At 51.6% G+C, this 15,885-nt stretch overlaps 2 protein-coding genes across 4 annotated transcripts; one reads left to right on the forward strand and one right to left on the reverse strand.

Moving 5' to 3' along the window:
• Positions 1-380: 380 nt before the first annotated feature.
• LOC108095538 (neurogenic protein mastermind) lies at positions 381-12,554 on the forward strand. Of its 3 annotated transcripts, none has more exons than XM_017196665.2 (6): positions 381-1,044; positions 3,166-3,416; positions 3,496-3,661; positions 3,742-9,875; positions 10,627-10,731; positions 10,796-12,554. In XM_017196665.2, the coding sequence occupies exons 2-6, from the start codon at positions 3,327-3,329 to the stop codon at positions 11,411-11,413; spliced, it is 7,113 nt and encodes a 2,370-aa protein (XP_017052154.1). In that variant the 5' UTR covers positions 381-1,044; positions 3,166-3,326; the 3' UTR covers positions 11,414-12,554. The 3 variants fall into 3 exon arrangements, with proteins under 3 accessions (XP_017052154.1, XP_043063422.1, XP_017052153.1); XM_017196664.2 differs by lacking the exon at positions 381-1,044 and adding an exon at positions 1,693-1,806; XM_043207487.1 differs by lacking the exons at positions 10,627-10,731; positions 10,796-12,554 and adding an exon at positions 9,952-10,297 and having other exon boundaries at positions 382-1,044.
• A 2,366-nt stretch (positions 12,555-14,920) lies between these two features.
• LOC108095539 (ATP synthase membrane subunit K, mitochondrial) lies at positions 14,921-15,499 on the reverse strand. Its single transcript, XM_017196668.1, has 3 exons — positions 15,369-15,499; positions 15,223-15,299; positions 14,921-15,147 (listed from the first exon to the last, which is right to left on the reverse strand). The coding sequence occupies exons 2-3, from the start codon at positions 15,295-15,297 to the stop codon at positions 15,076-15,078; spliced, it is 147 nt and encodes a 48-aa protein (XP_017052157.1). The 5' UTR covers positions 15,298-15,299; positions 15,369-15,499; the 3' UTR covers positions 14,921-15,075.
• Positions 15,500-15,885: the final 386 nt, after the last annotated feature.

Here is a 15,885-nt window from a genome sequence, read left to right on the forward strand (position 1 = left end):
CGAGACAATCCGTTTTACCGGAAGAATGTATTGTGGATAAAGAGTGCTGCAAATGTGTGAAATGGTAATAACAAAAGAAATTAAATAATTTTACCATGTCAAACACTGACAATTTTAGTTCTCAACGATTTACAGGTTGCTTAATGACTCAGAGTGATTTCATAGTACTGATCCAGAAAAGCTACTGTCAATTGCTTTTTGCTATTTTTACAAATAAATAATTTAAAATCACGCTTTACGACACTCTTTTATGAATATTTTGGCCAAAGGCCCTAAAGCACAATTTTACCATAACGAATACCCTCACTATTTTAAAAGAGACCCTGTCACCTTTCGATTTCCACTCCTATTGATAACGATAACCGTCGACGATTGGGCACCACCGCGGTACACCCACTCACATCTGGCAACGCTTGCCGTAAAATGGCAAAAAAATAATACATACGATTTAAAACTAATGGACAATTACGTATTACGTGAAAAGAACGCATCGCAAATATTTAAAACCCAATTGCCAATCAGCCCAGTGCAGTCGCGAGTGTGCGTGTGTGCAAATCTCCAGCAAGGAATATAAGTAAATCCGTGTGAAAAGTGATTTGAACGGGTTTCGGAATCGGAACCGAGCACTTGGGCCTCCTCATCCGATACCATTTTCCATCTACACTTGCAAAAAGCGACAGGCGTGAGAGAGACGGCGCGAGTGAGCGGAGAGGGAGAGCGCAGAGAGCTGCGACTGCGAGCGAGTGCGAGCGAGAGCGCTGACAAAGCCAGCGCAACACAGGCACAGCGAGAGGCAAAAATCGCAACGAAATCGAAATCACAATCGAAATTCAAGCAAATAGAAGATTTTGGCGAACAAAGACTGCCAACGGCTGTCTACTAACAACAACGTCTCGCTGTCATCGGGTGCGCTCTCTTGTTTTCGCAAGCGGCGAATCGGCGCTGAGTAAGCGCCAGAAAGAGTGCAAAAAAGGAGAAGGAAAGAAAGAAAGAAGCCAAGGAGCAACGAACTGTGTTTGCGGTGTGTGCTCTGCGTGCAAACGGGTAAGCTCTATGTTCTCTCATGCTCGCTCTCGCTCTGGTCGAGATGGCCGGAATCGAGATGTTGGCAAGCAGGGATTGAAAATTCTGGTTAATTTTGTGTGATGGTTCCTATTCCGCCGGTTTCCGCTTAAAATCTTGTCTTAATCGAAAATGCTTTAGCTGGCTTGGTTAAACTCGCTGCATTCGAGAGGGAGCGCACGGGGCGCGCTTATCCTGCTATCCCGTTCTTTCCCGCAACAGCGTTGCATTTGTCGGCGGCAGGTTTTTGCTTTTTAGTTTTGTTTCTATAAGCAAATATTTTGTACCAATTTGTGTATAACCAGAAAACAAGCCATGGGGTAAGGCTTTATAATTGCTAAATAATCGCGAAGTGCTTATCGTCCTGTCACCCCTGCATTAATTATCTTAGCGGTCTGGCCAGGTTTTGCCACCCCAGGTGGCAACACCATGCTCCACACCACTCACACGCACGCAATACATGCGAAAAGTGCGAAGTGGAAGAAGAAGAACTCGACGAAGAAGAAGCAGCGGCAAACTTTACGTTGGACGGTGGAAAGCAGAATTAAAATTTTGCACTTTATGCGAAATAAAACAGTTAGCCGCAGTCGAATATCCGATAGACAGACAGCCGAAAATATTGGCAAATCGCGGAACGTTCGAAGTAAACAAATTTCATCATTTTCCATTCAGTTTCTCGCCATCGCTGCCTAACAAACGAAACTCCCCGAGTGTGTGCGGCTGTGTGCGTGCGGTGTTTAAACGGTATATTTCAATCTTCTCTTCGCTTTGTTTGCTTTCGCCAGCCACTGTGTACATGCATACACATGCAAATATAAATAAAAGGACCTGGATGTAAAACAAAAAAAATTGCAATCGCCGATTAAATAATAACTATCAAAGCCTTTCGCTCTCTGTGTTTGTGTGTGTGTGTGCCTGTGATGGTGTTGGTGTGCGTTGTGCTTGTGAATGGTTGTTATTAGAAAAAGGAGAAAAATAATTGTTGCCAAGCGTTTACATTGTCTTGTATTCCCACACTTACATCAGTCAAATTACTTACATCTTAAGTTCCCTGCACCGGGCATTGTTGTTGTTGTTGGGAGGATTTTACTGGCCCCGTTTTTATATTGTTGCTGTGGTTGTCAGCCATTGTTCGTTCGCCCCTCCACGCCCCCCTCCCAACAGTTATTACAAGACGCCACCGCAAAAATTCTTTCAATGCGTTGCCGCTTCTGCCGCTGATGTGTGGGCAGAGCAGTCTAGCCATCTTTCTCCCACTGCCGTCCACCTTATTCGGCCTCTCAGTTGCGTGTGTTCAGAGAGGCCCTGGCTGTCCTGCTCGCACCAAACATTGGTTGCACCCAGGGGCGGATCGAGGGGGTTACTGGGGATAGTTGCCTCCCAAACGTTTTCGTAACGAACGCAATATCACAACAAAATTCCTAATTGATTTTCAGTACTTATACAGTTATCCAAGCTTATTTGTTAAAATATAGTAAAATTGATATTAGATATTTCATATTTCTGTTGGCTTAAAACTGCTCTTTAGTATTTCGGCCCAAAATTATAAACAATTATGTTTGGAAATACAATTCATTAGTTTATGCTTAAGAGCCGATCACACAATATTTGATTTCGAGACTGATTTAAGACCCTAATTTTAAATCCACTAGATGGTATCTTCAAACGCCAGTTAGTAGTTAGTGGGTGTAAATCTGAAAAAAACGATTTTTCCCTAGTTTTATTTTCTTTTGCACGTGGGTTAGTTCGTTTTAATAAAGAGGTTTATCATAAGTAGACTTACTTTTTCTACCAAAATCAAAAGTTTAAATACTTTTCAATACCTACCGCTATTTTTATTCATTTGAACAAAAAGTTGGCTTAAAATAAGCAGGTAAAAATAAGTAATTTTTTTTTTTTTAGAAAGTTTCCCAATAACTTTGATCTTGATCCGCCCCTGGTTGCATTAGAGGTGTATGTAGATCGGGTGGGGGTTGTGCAAAAGAGGAGTTTCCAAGGCAGGGGTACCAAAACATAAAACAAAAGGCGGGCAGTACTCGATTACCCGATTGCAACTGACTCGCTTGCACTTGTACTCAATTTTATTGTAAATTCTGCTTACAGCTCATCAGAAAGACTGAAACAAGGAGCTTCGGCGGTTCCAGCAACTTATCCTCATCCAGAGCCACAGCCACATCCTAGCCACATCCTCCAGCGCAGCGGGAAGAAGAGGAGCGCGGCGGCGGCGAGAAGGAAGCTAACGCTAATGAGGATCTATTGGCAGCATGAGTACACTGGGGGGAAGTAGGGGAGAGCGAAATGCCAAGCCCAAATTCACAGCGTTGGATATAAATCGCATGTACAAGAATAGCCGCGTAAGTAGAGTCAAGATCTAGATCGATTCCTCCCAACATTATCTAGTTACTTACTTGTCTTTCTTTTTCTCCTTTGCAGGGCGAATCGAGTGAACCATCTGCACAAAAGAATCAAGTGCCACGTAAACATGGAATGCAAATCTTGGGCAAAGTGCCGTCCGCTAGGCGACCACCAGCCAATCTGCCATCCCTGAAGGCCGAGACGCACACCAGCAGCAACAACAATCTCCTAGTCTCAGTCGAAGGTTGGTGTTCTTTCAATGTCTATCGCAAATCAGAGACCATGTAACTTAACCTCTTGTTTTTTTTTTGTTTTCTGTAAAAGGAGCCACATCTGGAGGAGCGGGAGCAGGCGGAACAGCGGGAGCAGGCGCGGCAGGAACCAACACTAGCCACAGCAACACCACTGCCCACAGCGGAAGTTCAGGAGCAGGCGGCGGAGCGGGATCTGGAGGAGGTGGAGCTGCATCGTCGTCAACTGGCGGTCTTCATAGCCAGCAGCAAGCCCACATCCAGCATCAGCACAACAACAACGTCGGCCTCGGCCCGAACGCTGGAAAGTTTGTGAACAGCAGCAGCAGCAGCGGTAGCAGCAGCAACAACAACGCCGGCGGCTCAGGCGGCGGCAACAAGAACTTCAAATTAATCAACAACTCCGTGGGAAGCTCCGGCGGCGGAGGCGGATCCGCAGGATCAGGCGGAGGTGGCTCAACGGGCGGAGGAGCAGGCGGAGCAGGTTCTGGATCGGGCGGACACTCGATCAACTCGCCGAAAACATGGTCTGCCATTACCACAGGACACGAGCGTGGCTCGGGCGGTCAGAACTTTGGCCGCCAGCAGCAGCAGGTGGTGCCCCACTATCAGAGTCCGCAGTTCCAGTACGAGTTCCCAACGCTGGACGGCACAGTTGGCAGCGGCGCCGGCGGCGGATCGAGCGGAGCGGGTGGACTCGGATCCGGGTCTGGAGCTGGCAAGAGCCACTACCAAAACCAGGCGCACCATGCCAGCCACCAAAACCACCACCAGCACCAGCAACACCACCAGCAGCAGCACCAACAGCACCACCACCAGCAGCAACCGCACCATCGCGACTACCACCATGGCCACGGTCGCCAATATGGCCACCACTCGCATCGCGACTACAGAGATGGCAGCGACGACGTCGGCGGCGGCGGCGGCGGGAGCGCGGATCTGGGCGAGATGAGCCTTCGTCCGCAAAACGACACGGCCGCCTGGCTGCAGCAGCAGGAGAAGGCGGCCAAGGTTGCGGCGGCGGCGGCAGCGGACCAGGGTCTCAACCTACAGGGCCCGGGCCACCACCAGATGGGGGGTAACGGAGGCGGCGGCGGCGGCGGCGGAGGCTCCGGCGGAGCAGTGCCCCTGCCCATCCTGTCGCTGATGCCCTCGTTCATGCGCAGCGGCGCTCCATTGCCCACCGGCGGAGCGACAGCGGCCAGCATCTTGGCCGGCGGATCCTTGGACTCCTCGGCCCTGCCAAGCGCTCCCTACCAGAACGGCATACTGGGTGCTCGTTCCGCCTCGCCGGCAGTGGTGGGCAGCGGCGGCTTCCGGGCGGCCACTGCCATTCCCAAGCGACCAACGGCCTCCTCGTCGCCTCCGCAATCTGGCCTAGGCATCGGAGGATCACCCACTCCGCCACAATCCCAGCAGCAGCAGGCCAACGGGGCTGGCGGTGGAGTTGGGCGCAAGGACAAGGACTATGTGGTGGAGCCGGAGGTGGCCCAGATGCAGCGTCCCATTATTCGCGAGGAGGACCTGGAGCGCCTCAACGCCATCGCCAAGGACGACAGCTGGACCAAGCAGGACGACATTGACTACACGAAGAAACTAACATTCTCGGACGACGAGTCCACGCCGGAGGAGCACCAGGGCCAGAACAAGCAGCAGCACGGCTCCGCCCAGCAGCAGACACAGGGATCCTCCTCCTCAGTATTGGGTGGAAACGATCAACGCAAGCTGCCCATCTCCACATCCAGTTGGCAACGCGGCAAGGAGAGCACCGATCGCGATCAGCCCACGGAAATCCATCAGGATCACCAGCATCAGCAGCAGCAGCAGGAGATCCGCCAGCAGAACGGTCATCGTGGCAGCTCCGGCAACGTGGGTGTGCCGGTGGCCGGTGGCATCGCATTGGATGCCAGTGTCTATGAGCGAGTGAAGCAGCGCAAGGAGGAGGAGGAGCGTCGCGAAATGGAACGCAAGCAGGCGGCTGCCAAGAAGCTGCAGGAACTCGAGATGAAGATGAATCGAGCAGCGGCGGCAGCTCTGGCCAGTGGCGAGGGCGGAGCCCTGTCCTCCTCCGGTTCCGCATCGCTGTCCAACGAGGTGCCTCCACCGTCCGCTCCACTGGGCAATGTCAGCGAGGACGAAGGCGGAGGCCAAGGTGGCGGCGGCGGCGGCGGTGGCCTGCACCGACGACCCCGGGGAAGCATCTCCAGTTTGGGGAGTGGCGTCACTCCAACGGGAGGAGCTGGCTCCGGCGTTGGAGGCGTATCCTCCTCCTCGTCAGCAGGCGGCGGTGACTACGGCCAGAAGACCTTCCTCACCCATTTCCAATCGAACCTACCACCCCGCTTCCAGCGTCAGCAGCAGCAACAACAGCAGCAGCTGCCGCGCTTGGAGAAGAGTGCTTCGGCCAGCAGCGCCTTCGACAGCAATTCCCGCTACCTGCAAAAGGGTGGCGTAGGCGGAGGACAAGGAGGCGGCTCCGGCGGCGGCGGCGGCGGCGGAGGAGCACAGACCAACGCTGGTCAGGGGCGCAGCATCTCCGGCGGTTATGCGCAGCGTGGAGCCAGCGTTGGCGGCAGCGGCGGCGGAGGAGGTGGATACGGACGCAATCGACATGACAGCAGCAGTGCTCGCGAGGATCAGGAGCTGGAGCAGCAGCAGCAGCGGTTCACCCGCGGTCAGGACTACCGACAGGCGCAAACCCTGCCGCGCAGCATATCCGAGAATTCACATCGCAAGACGAGCGTTTCCTCGGCAGGCGATGATGTCCTCGGTGGCGGCGGCGGCGGTTCGTGCTCATCGTGGGCGGAGCAAACGGATGCCGAACAGAAGGTCCACCACCGACACCGCGAGGAGAGCTTCTCGTCGACCCACAGCCACGACTCGGCGGTGCAGATAAAGATCCTGCAGCGGCCGGCGCGACAGCCGAGCCTCAGCGAGGAGACCTCGGCCCAGCAGAAGCAGGTTCCAGCCTCGCCGCAGCAGCAGAAGACCCTGTCGTCGGACCCCATGCCCACGCAGATCCTGCGACGCAGCGTGGAGATCGAGAAGCCGGGCGACGAGCGGCCGGACGACAAGTCTGCACTGGATTCGGAGGACAAGGCGAAGGTAGCCGGCGGCAAGGTGGATGACGACAAGACCGGAAACAAGCGACCGAGTCCCAGGAGCGGAGCAGCGTGCGGAGGTCGCGGTGGACGCAGCTACACCAGCGGCAGTGGCGGACCAGCCGTCGGATCGGGCAGTAGCTATCGCGGCCAGAGGAGCGCCAGCGACTGGGGCACCAGTCGTGGCAGTGGCGGCAGGCGCTACTACGGCAGCGGTGGCGAGCAGTCGGAGCACTCGGAGGACGTGGACGAGGACTGCTACAGCAGCGGCGGCGGCGGCGGAGCGGGAGGAGCAGGAGCAGCACGTCGCAGTCCCAAGGAAGCCGGCAGCAATGCACCCAATTCCGGCCAGGCGTCGGCGAACAAGGCGGGCTTCTCGCCACGCGGCGAACCCTCGCGACGTGGACGCGGTGGTCTGTCCAGCGGCGGTGGCGGCGGCGGATCCGCATCCGGTTATCGACGCCAGCCCGTGGGCACCGGCTCCGCTGGAGGAGGATCAGGTGCGGGAGGAGCGGGACGCAGCTATGGAAGACTCGGCTACGAGGAGTACGGCAAACAGCAGCGCACCTCCGAGTCGGAGCAGGCGGACCTGGACAAGACCAAGCAGAACCAGCTGGCACTCAGCGCCGGTCTGCACAAACCCAGCAAGGATGACAAGGATTCGTCGGCGCTCAGCGGCGAGGAGAAGGACAAGACTGCCGCCCTGGTGGCCCCCGCCCACAACACTGCCCTGCTGGCTAAGGACGAGCTGCAGAAGGATTCGGCGGGTCGCCTGCCTCCGGGCCTCGCAGCGACGGCAGCTTCGGTGGTGGGACCAGCGTCCGTGGCGTCCGCATCGATCGCAGCTCCCGGCAGCTCGGCGGTGGACAAGAAGAAGGGTGAGTCCTGTGCCGTCGTCGTCGTCGGCGGCGAGAAGGTGCCGGTCAGCAAGTTGCCGGCCATCGGTGAGAAGACATCGCTCGGCGCCGTCGGTTCGGGTCCGTCGACCAATCTCCTGCTGGACGCCGGCGCTCCCGTCAACACGATCATCTTCGAGAACTCCACATACAAGCAGCAGGCGGCGGCCGCCGCCGTGGTGGCCAAACCCGGTGGAGCTCTGTCGGTGTCCAGTGGCGGCGCCACCATGACCGTGGACAGCCTGTCCAGTGCCCTATCGCAGATGAGTTTCGGCGGCAAGGCGACGGCGGCGGGCGCTGGCGAGGACTCGCAGGACATGAAGCTCGGATTCAGCTTCGGCGACGACCCCACCGCGCCCCTCAAGGTGGTGGACACCATCGACAAGGCGGCCAGCCAGCAGCAGCAACAGCAACACTCCCAGCAGCAACAGCAGCAGCAGCAGCAAAACAACTCGACGGCGGATCTCAACATGAAGATTGCGAGCGTTAAGAAGGTCTGGGAATCGGCCACGCCCATGTCCGATGGCCCATCGCCGGCAGGGGCGATGCAGCAGCAACAGCAACAACAGCCGCAGCAGCAGCAACAGTCGCAGGTGCAGGTGGTGTCGCAGCAGCAGCAACAGCAGCAGGTGGTGGGACCGCAGCAGACGGGCGACGATGGCAGCGGCCACATGAGCGCCGCCTCCTTTGTGGCCGCCGTGGCCGCCTCGCAGCACCAGCAGCAGCACCAGCAGATGCCCCACTATGCGGTGTCGGCGGTGCACATGCAGAGCCACCACCATCAGCAGCAGCAGCAGCAGGCGGCGGCAGCGGTGGCGGCAGCGCAGGCGCAGCACCACCAGCAGCAGCAACAGCAGGCGGCGGCGGCGGCAGCGGCCCAGGCGCACCACCAGCAGCAGCAGCACCATGCGCTCTCCTCGCCGGGCCCGGTGCCCGGTGGCCATGGCCATGGCTACGGCCACGGATCGCCGTTCGACGCGGGTTCGTTGGAGCAGCAGTTCCAGCAGGAGGACTACCCCAGTCCCCAGCAGCAACAGCAGCAGGCGCACCAGAAGACCAAGCAGCTGCAGCAGCAGCAGCACCTGGGCATGTCCCCGCCGCCCAGCCAGCAGCAGCAGCAGCATTCGCAGCAGCAGGCGCACCAGCAACAGCAGCAGGCCCACCAGCAGCAGCAGCAGCAGCAACAACAGCAGCAGCAGCAGCCGTCGTTCTACCAGGCGTCACCGCAATTCGGAGTTGGGGGCATTCCCACGATCCCCAGCCCGCCGGCGGTGGTGTTCAACTCGTCGCAGATGCCGCCGCCGCCGTCGCAGGGCGGCAATCTGTACGCTCCATTCCATTCGCTCGATCATTCGAGCCGTTCGCCCGCCTACTCGGCGGCGGCGGCCGCCCACAGCTTCCCCAATCACTATGCAGTGGCGGCGGCAGCGGCCGCGGGCGGCGGTCCCTTCAACGTGAACGTCAACGCGTACGCCATGCAGACGCCGCACGGCGGCAGTCTACCGCCCACGGCGCCCACACCGGACATGTACTCCAATCTCTCGTCACAGTTCCGACTGGGCGGTGGTCCCGGCCCCGGACCCGGACCCTTTGGCCAGCCCAGTTCGCAGCAGCTGAGCAATCCGAGCAACTTGAGCAACCACGCGGCGGTGGCCATCATCTCGTCCAGCAGCAACTCCATGATGTCGTCTGGCGCGGCCAAGCCGCCGCCCAGTCAGCAGCCCATCGGGGCCATAGGCTCCAAGTCGGCGGGCAGCGGCGGTGGTCCGGGACCGGGACCCGGTCCCTATGCCACCACCCAGCAGTACATGAATCTTTATGCCGGCCCGCCGCCACAGCATCCGGGCCAGGGCGGTCCGCCGCCGGGCGCCCATCAGCTGCAGTCGAACAGCTACTACTCGAATTCGGCGCCGGGCGGGCCGAGCGGACCGCAGTTCTACGGCGGACCACCGCCGCAGGGCAACGGCGGTGCGCAAAACTACGGGCTGGCCACCGCGGCCGGCATGTACGGCGGCCATCAGGGCGGACCGCCCGGATCGAATGGTCCGCCGGGACCGCCACAATCGCAGCACACGATGGGCACGTTCAATACGCAGTTCATGAACTCGCAGCTGTTGACGGCGGCCAGCATTAATCAGTACCGCGGCGGACCGACGCCCGGAGCGGCCTACTTGAAGGGCAGCCAGGGACAAGCCCACATGCAGGACTCGGTAAGCAGAGGACACTACATCGCACCACTATCCACTATCCCATACCGTTAATACCATCATGTTGTCGTTTTCCCAGTTATTCGCAAGAGAAAGAATTCCAGACCTTTTTCTTTTGAACGGAAGGTGGCTACGAGTTTAAGCAAGATTTGGAGCCAGAAGAGATTTGCAAGAAGATATATATATATTTTGTTTAAATCGTTGCATTTCATTAGTAAAGAAATCATAAATTGTCGTTTTTTTAGTTTCGTGAACAAAAAATACCAATTTGGAATCGAGTTTCGGCAAAATTGCAAGAAATGATGTATTATTTTGATATACTCCAATCGGTAGTTGTTTGTTTTTTATCTTCAGTAAAGAAAGAAGTTGGCTTTAATTTAAACTGTGTAAAGGTTAAATGTTGAACAAATACAATACAATATATATTGAACAACTTTTCTTGGGGTCGCTTGGCGTAAGTTTTAAAAAATTCTTACTTGAGCAGGATTTTCAATTGTCAAATTCAATATTTACGAGGGAAGTCCTGCAGGGATGATACAATTTTAAATCGACATAAAGTGCCGTTAGTTAGCAGTTCGTTATTAAAATATAACAGTATTGGAAAATTAGTTTTTTTAGTGTGGAAAATCGTGCAATTCATAGGGAATCCTTTTCAAAGTCACACTTCCCTTTCCCTTGCATCACTAGCATGCAATAAACGCATTATGTTTAAACAATATATTAACCATTTTCTATATTTTTTTTTTTTGCTTAGATGGGTCGACAGCTGAAGAGTCCATTGAGCGCGGACATGAGTCTCGGTTTGGCCAAGCAAGTGCAGTCGCAGCCCAGTCCGCCGCACCACAAGAACTACGGAGCGGTAAGTAGCGCTACCTACCCAAGCGATTACTCCTGCTAATAAGCTCACCTCCTTCTTCTTTTAGTGGGATCTGCAGAACCAGGTGCTGCAGCAGCAGCAGCAATCTCAGCAGCAACAGCAGCAGCAACAGCGGCAGGGCGGCGGCGGTGGCGGCAACGGGCCCAACATGAACGCCTTGGGCGGCCGCGGAAGCGGAGCGGTGGGCAGTGGCAGCGGCAACGGAGGAGGCGGTGGCTCCCAGGTGGGCGGCAATGGCGGTGGCAATGGCGTCGGCAGCGTTGGACAGAGTGGCGGCGGCCAGGGACGCTATCCCACGCCCATCCAGCGGCCGAACAACTACCCCCAGCATCCGCAGCAGCAGCAGCAACAACAGCAGCAGCAGCAACAGCAGCAGCGTGACCAGGCGGCGGCAGCAGCGGCGGCGGCTCAACGGGCACAGAGTATGCGTCAGGTGACCGGAGGCGGTGGCGGCGTGGCCGGAAGTGCCGGTGGCGGAGGCAGCAACACACCTGTAGGTCCGCCCGGTGGCAATAACGGTGGCAATGGCGGTCCTGGTGGAGCCGGCGGCGGCGGAGGAGGAGCTGGAGGAGCGGCGGGCTCCGGACCTGGAAAGCCCTACTATGCGAATAACGCCTCCGGTGCGGGCGGTGGTGCAAATCGGGGTGAGTGGCATGCGAACTGAGCGCCAGGTGGCCACCATCCACCGCTCAGACCACCCCATCAGCCACCCACCAGCGAGACCCCGATAGAAGGACACAGAGATTGAGATACGAACGGTTAGCAGAGGAGGAGGAACACGGCCAAGAGCTGGAGGAGGAACGCGTATCTTATTCAAAACGGAGAGGACACGAGCGACAACAAAGGAAGAAGAAGCCAGGAGTAAAACTAGGAAAGTGGAATATATACAACACATGCATAAACAAACAAGCGACACACAAGCATCCGACCTTCGAGCAGCAGCTGCATTTGTGTGCAAGTGCAAGCAAGGAAGCAAGGGGGCGATGGATGTGATGGTGATGATGAGTCGGAAAGTGGAAAGTGGAAAGTGAGCTATATTGGGGGCTTCCTCGTCACAACCGCAAGCAAGCAGCAGGCAACTCAGCAAAATCAGCTATATCAGCTAAATCAGCGAAAGCAACAGTAACAGTAGCGAAGAAAGTAATCGTAAGTCGAAAGTGAGAGGACGAAAGGTTCAACAGGAAACGAGTAAGGAAAAACTATAATTGCAAGAATAAATATTTAAAACAAAACATAAACAAAAACAAAAACACCACACCACACCACACACACACATGCATACATTTACATATACATACATACTTACATAAAATAGCAGATTGTATTTTTTGTCAAACAAATTTACATAATAATATATTACTTTTATATACTTATGATTTTTTGTAGTAGAGTCTTTCTCCTTTAAACAAAACAAAAAAAAAAAAACAAACGAAACAACAAAATGAACCTTTGGCACTGCGTATGCTTTAATTTCTTTATATATACATATTGTTTAATTTTTTGCAACCAACAAAAAATCAACTAATAATTCTAATTTATGTTTATGCTACAATATACATTATATATACAATCTATCTATCTATCTATATCTATCGATATCAATCTTTCTGTGTAGACAGCGAATAAGAGAGAGAGAGACAGACAGACAGAGAGAGAAAGAGAGACATAGACAGACAGACAGAGAGAGGGCGAACGAACGAGAAGGAGAGAGTTTGTTTAAGCGCAAAGTTAAGTTCAAACGTAAAACAAATACATATAGAAATCTTGTCGTCTTATAAACAACAACAACAACTAACTACAACAAATAGACACTTGCGTCACAAATTGTACTCGGTGGGCTCTATATTGTTATATATAGTAAACTAAACCCTGATCCTAACTAAAACTAAAAACTAAAACAGAGGGAGAAACGAAAAAAAATGGACCCAAGCTTAAATTTGAAAACAGTGTTCAGCGCAATCGCACACGGGTGGCAACGCCGCCGACACCCTCGCAGCCAGCGCTGCCACCTTGGCCGCTGCCATCGATAATTATCTGATCGATTATCATTAACCCGCCAGTCCTGCTGCAATTCAAAAACCGGAAATGCAATCGACGCGAAAGGACGTACGTTTATGCTCACGGTAGAATGCCAATAGTAGCGAAACGTAACGGGGAGGTGAGGCGGCTAAAATTTAAAAGATTTATATAAATGTGTAATTCAATATGTAACTGTAACTTAACAAGGATACGATATGTATGGCATATACTACACACGGAAACTCAGACACACACAAACACACATATACACATAAATATATATATATATATATATATATAGAGGCAAAATCCAAGCGAAAAACAAAAACACTCCAGCAAACATTTTTAAGGAAAGCAAAAACCCACACATATATCCCAGTAACAGTAATTAATACGATTATACTCTGATCGAAATCCGGCGGAGAGGGGCACGGATCTCCGAACCAAACGAAATCCCTGCCCCGCCCCGCAGGGCTATGCGACTAAATGTAGTAGAATTAATAATAAATTAACAATGCAAGAAAAATAAGAAAAGCAAAAGCAAAGCACTTTTCGCTAGGCTTCTGAAAAAAAACCGAAACAAGAAACCGAAACCGAAACCATATAGCGATATTAATTAGTCTACAAACACACACACAATCTCTCTCACACTCGCCCCCAGCCACGCCCACATATGAAAAACCCAAAATATTTGGGACGTTTGCTATGCCAGGCAATGTTTAGTTATAAACAAACAAAAAAAACAAAAACAAACAAAAACCCTAAAGAAATCGAAGGCAAACAAAAATTAATGAAATGATGAGTAAAAGTAAAAAAAGGCAAGCTTGCTATCACACAATACATGTAAAAGGTATATTATATAGCATATTGATAAATGATATAAACATTAATTTATACCTATATTTTAAATGCATCATCTGGTTTTTCGTCTCCACCAAAACGGACAAGACAAGGATAGCAACAGCATAAGCATGATAACGATTACGATAACGATTAGGCAGGAAACGGAAGGAAGATGGTGGAAGACTAGATGGTGGAGAAGAAGAGTACGTGGCATATATGCTTACGAATATATGTAAACCATTTTTACATTCAATTCATTCAAATTAATTTTTAGTAATACTGAAATTTCGATAAACTGGGGCACCGAATGCTCCGCCCCCGCCCCGCCCCTCAAAATAAGTCCCTACCCACGAAAACGAAAAAGAGGAAATTTAAAGCAAGTTTGAAATGAAATAAAAACTTTAAATAAAATATTAAAAACAGAAAACCAAAACCAAAAAGGAAATCAAACCCGAAGTTTGGCACATGTCTTCCTAGAATGTTTAAATTACTACTAATTTCACTTCGCGATTTACAATTGTAATCGCAAGGGTTGGAATGTATGGATTTTTTTACTTCCGCTGCAATTTAAAAATCTAGATAAATTGCTTAAAGACCGCTTATGGTAGTTTTTAGCTTTTCATATAAATATTTTTTTACTGATTAAGATCTTAATTTTTTACTTTTCCTTTGTGAAATCTTAACTGAAAAGCTACAAAAGCCATGGAAAGATATTTTTCTGCTTTTTTCCGTTCTAAAATTAACATTTTCGTAAAACTAATATGACCGGGAAAATAATTAAAATATGGACTTAAGCTTTTATTAACAATGAGTCTTCATAATCGTCAGTTTTTTCATTGTTAGACTTGAGTTATAATGGAAAAGGCGGACTCAGAATTGCACCAATTTTAAGAACTTGAGAAATCAACAAAAATTTGCGCCTAATCTGCTTCTGCATCTGCAGAAGGGTTTAAGGGGCATTATTAATCAGTTCAGGTCCAGTCAGTCGTGCCAAATGACTTTGTAATAACTTTCTGAGGTACTGCGAACTTTTTAGGGGGCTTTTATATTGCTGGACACTTTTCCTGTGGGAGATTTACTTCTAGATCATCTTAAAAGCAGAGGAGTTATCATTTGTTATTACAGGCTTTTCCCAAACATTTAAAAAAACACTCCTCCACGAAATGTGGAGATGAAGGTCCCTTGATCACTTTGGGTAAGGTGGACACAAGTGACCGAGAGATTGTCAGCGAACTTCCAAAGGATTCGCAATTGAGATGCAATAAATTGAAGCGGGCGCCCAAGGATCGTTACATAATGCACTTGGGGGTTCAGTGTGTTACATTCTCAGCTTATTTATTCCTTCAAGGTCTTGCACTACACATAAAATAAACCCGCCTCCGCAAACTGGAGGCGTCTGACCCGGAGAGTCCGGTGATGGTGTTCCCGAACCCAAAACTCCGAAAGTGGCGGACTTTGGTGGCTCTACTTCTTCTTGGGCTTCAGCACCTGGTAGGCGATCAGCAGGCCCATCACGGCGTACGTGGCCTTGGCCACCTGAAGTCGAGAGAACGGGTGGCAAACACCAAGGCATTAAGATTGGGGAAGTCTCCAGGAATCAGCAATACTTACATTAGCACGGCCGCTCATGGTGGTGCCATTGAAGATCTTCGACAGGCCGGTCAGTTTCTCGCCTTCGCCAGCCATTTCTGCGGATCGAAAGATATATGCTTGAATTGAATCTCTACCTGGGTGACCCACCGGTGTTTCCTACTCACTTCACGGTTTATTTGCACGGAATTCGAGCTGCAGAAGTCCAAGTAAAAATTATTTGCGGCGAGGTTATACAACTGGGCCGAGTGTTGGAAAACGTCTCGTTCAGTGCTGACAGGTGATGCACCGCCTCCCCAAATACTCTAAAAAATCCCTCTTGCCGCTAAATTCGCATCAGCGCCAAATCTATCCTTTTACCGAGTTCAGCACTGGTTGGAGCCTCGGATTGGGCCCTTTCTGAACAGAAATGTTATGTCGGAATGTTAGAACATCTTAACATTTCTGTTAGAGCGATTTTTTCCCTTTCGAAATTTCTATAAAATGGATTTGCTGAAAATTGTCCAAGTGTCCATACCTTTTTTAATTGTGATCAGATTTTGACGTGGCATACCATTTAAAGTTTGTATTTTAATTCTTTAACTAACTGCATCATTGGTTAAAAATTTTTTTTTTACCGACTTTTTTTCAATTTTTATGATACAACCCCTTTCAAAATTTTCGAAAATTGGGTTTGTGGGGACC

The sequence above is a fragment of the Drosophila ficusphila genome, unplaced genomic scaffold, assembly GCF_018152265.1.
Source record: "Drosophila ficusphila isolate 14025-0441.05 unplaced genomic scaffold, ASM1815226v1 contig_198, whole genome shotgun sequence".
NCBI classification, from domain to species: Eukaryota; Metazoa; Arthropoda; class Insecta; order Diptera; family Drosophilidae; genus Drosophila; species Drosophila ficusphila.

Excerpts from the sequence above, each read along its gene's own strand:
- LOC108095539 (XM_017196668.1), bottom strand. The coding sequence starts at position 15,297 with ATGGCTGGCGAAGGCGAGAAACTGACCGGCCTGTCGAAGATCTTCAAT. Across the intron at positions 15,148-15,222 it reads CCATGAGCGGCCGTGCTAAT|GTGGCCAAGGCCACGTACGC; the intron begins GTAAGTATTGCT and ends TCTCGACTTCAG.
- LOC108095538 (XM_017196665.2), top strand. The coding sequence starts at position 3,327 with ATGAGTACACTGGGGGGAAGTAGGGGAGAGCGAAATGCCAAGCCCAAA. Across the intron at positions 3,417-3,495 it reads GCATGTACAAGAATAGCCGC|GGCGAATCGAGTGAACCATC; the intron begins GTAAGTAGAGTC and ends TCTCCTTTGCAG. Across the intron at positions 3,662-3,741 it reads TCTCCTAGTCTCAGTCGAAG|GAGCCACATCTGGAGGAGCG; the intron begins GTTGGTGTTCTT and ends TTTCTGTAAAAG.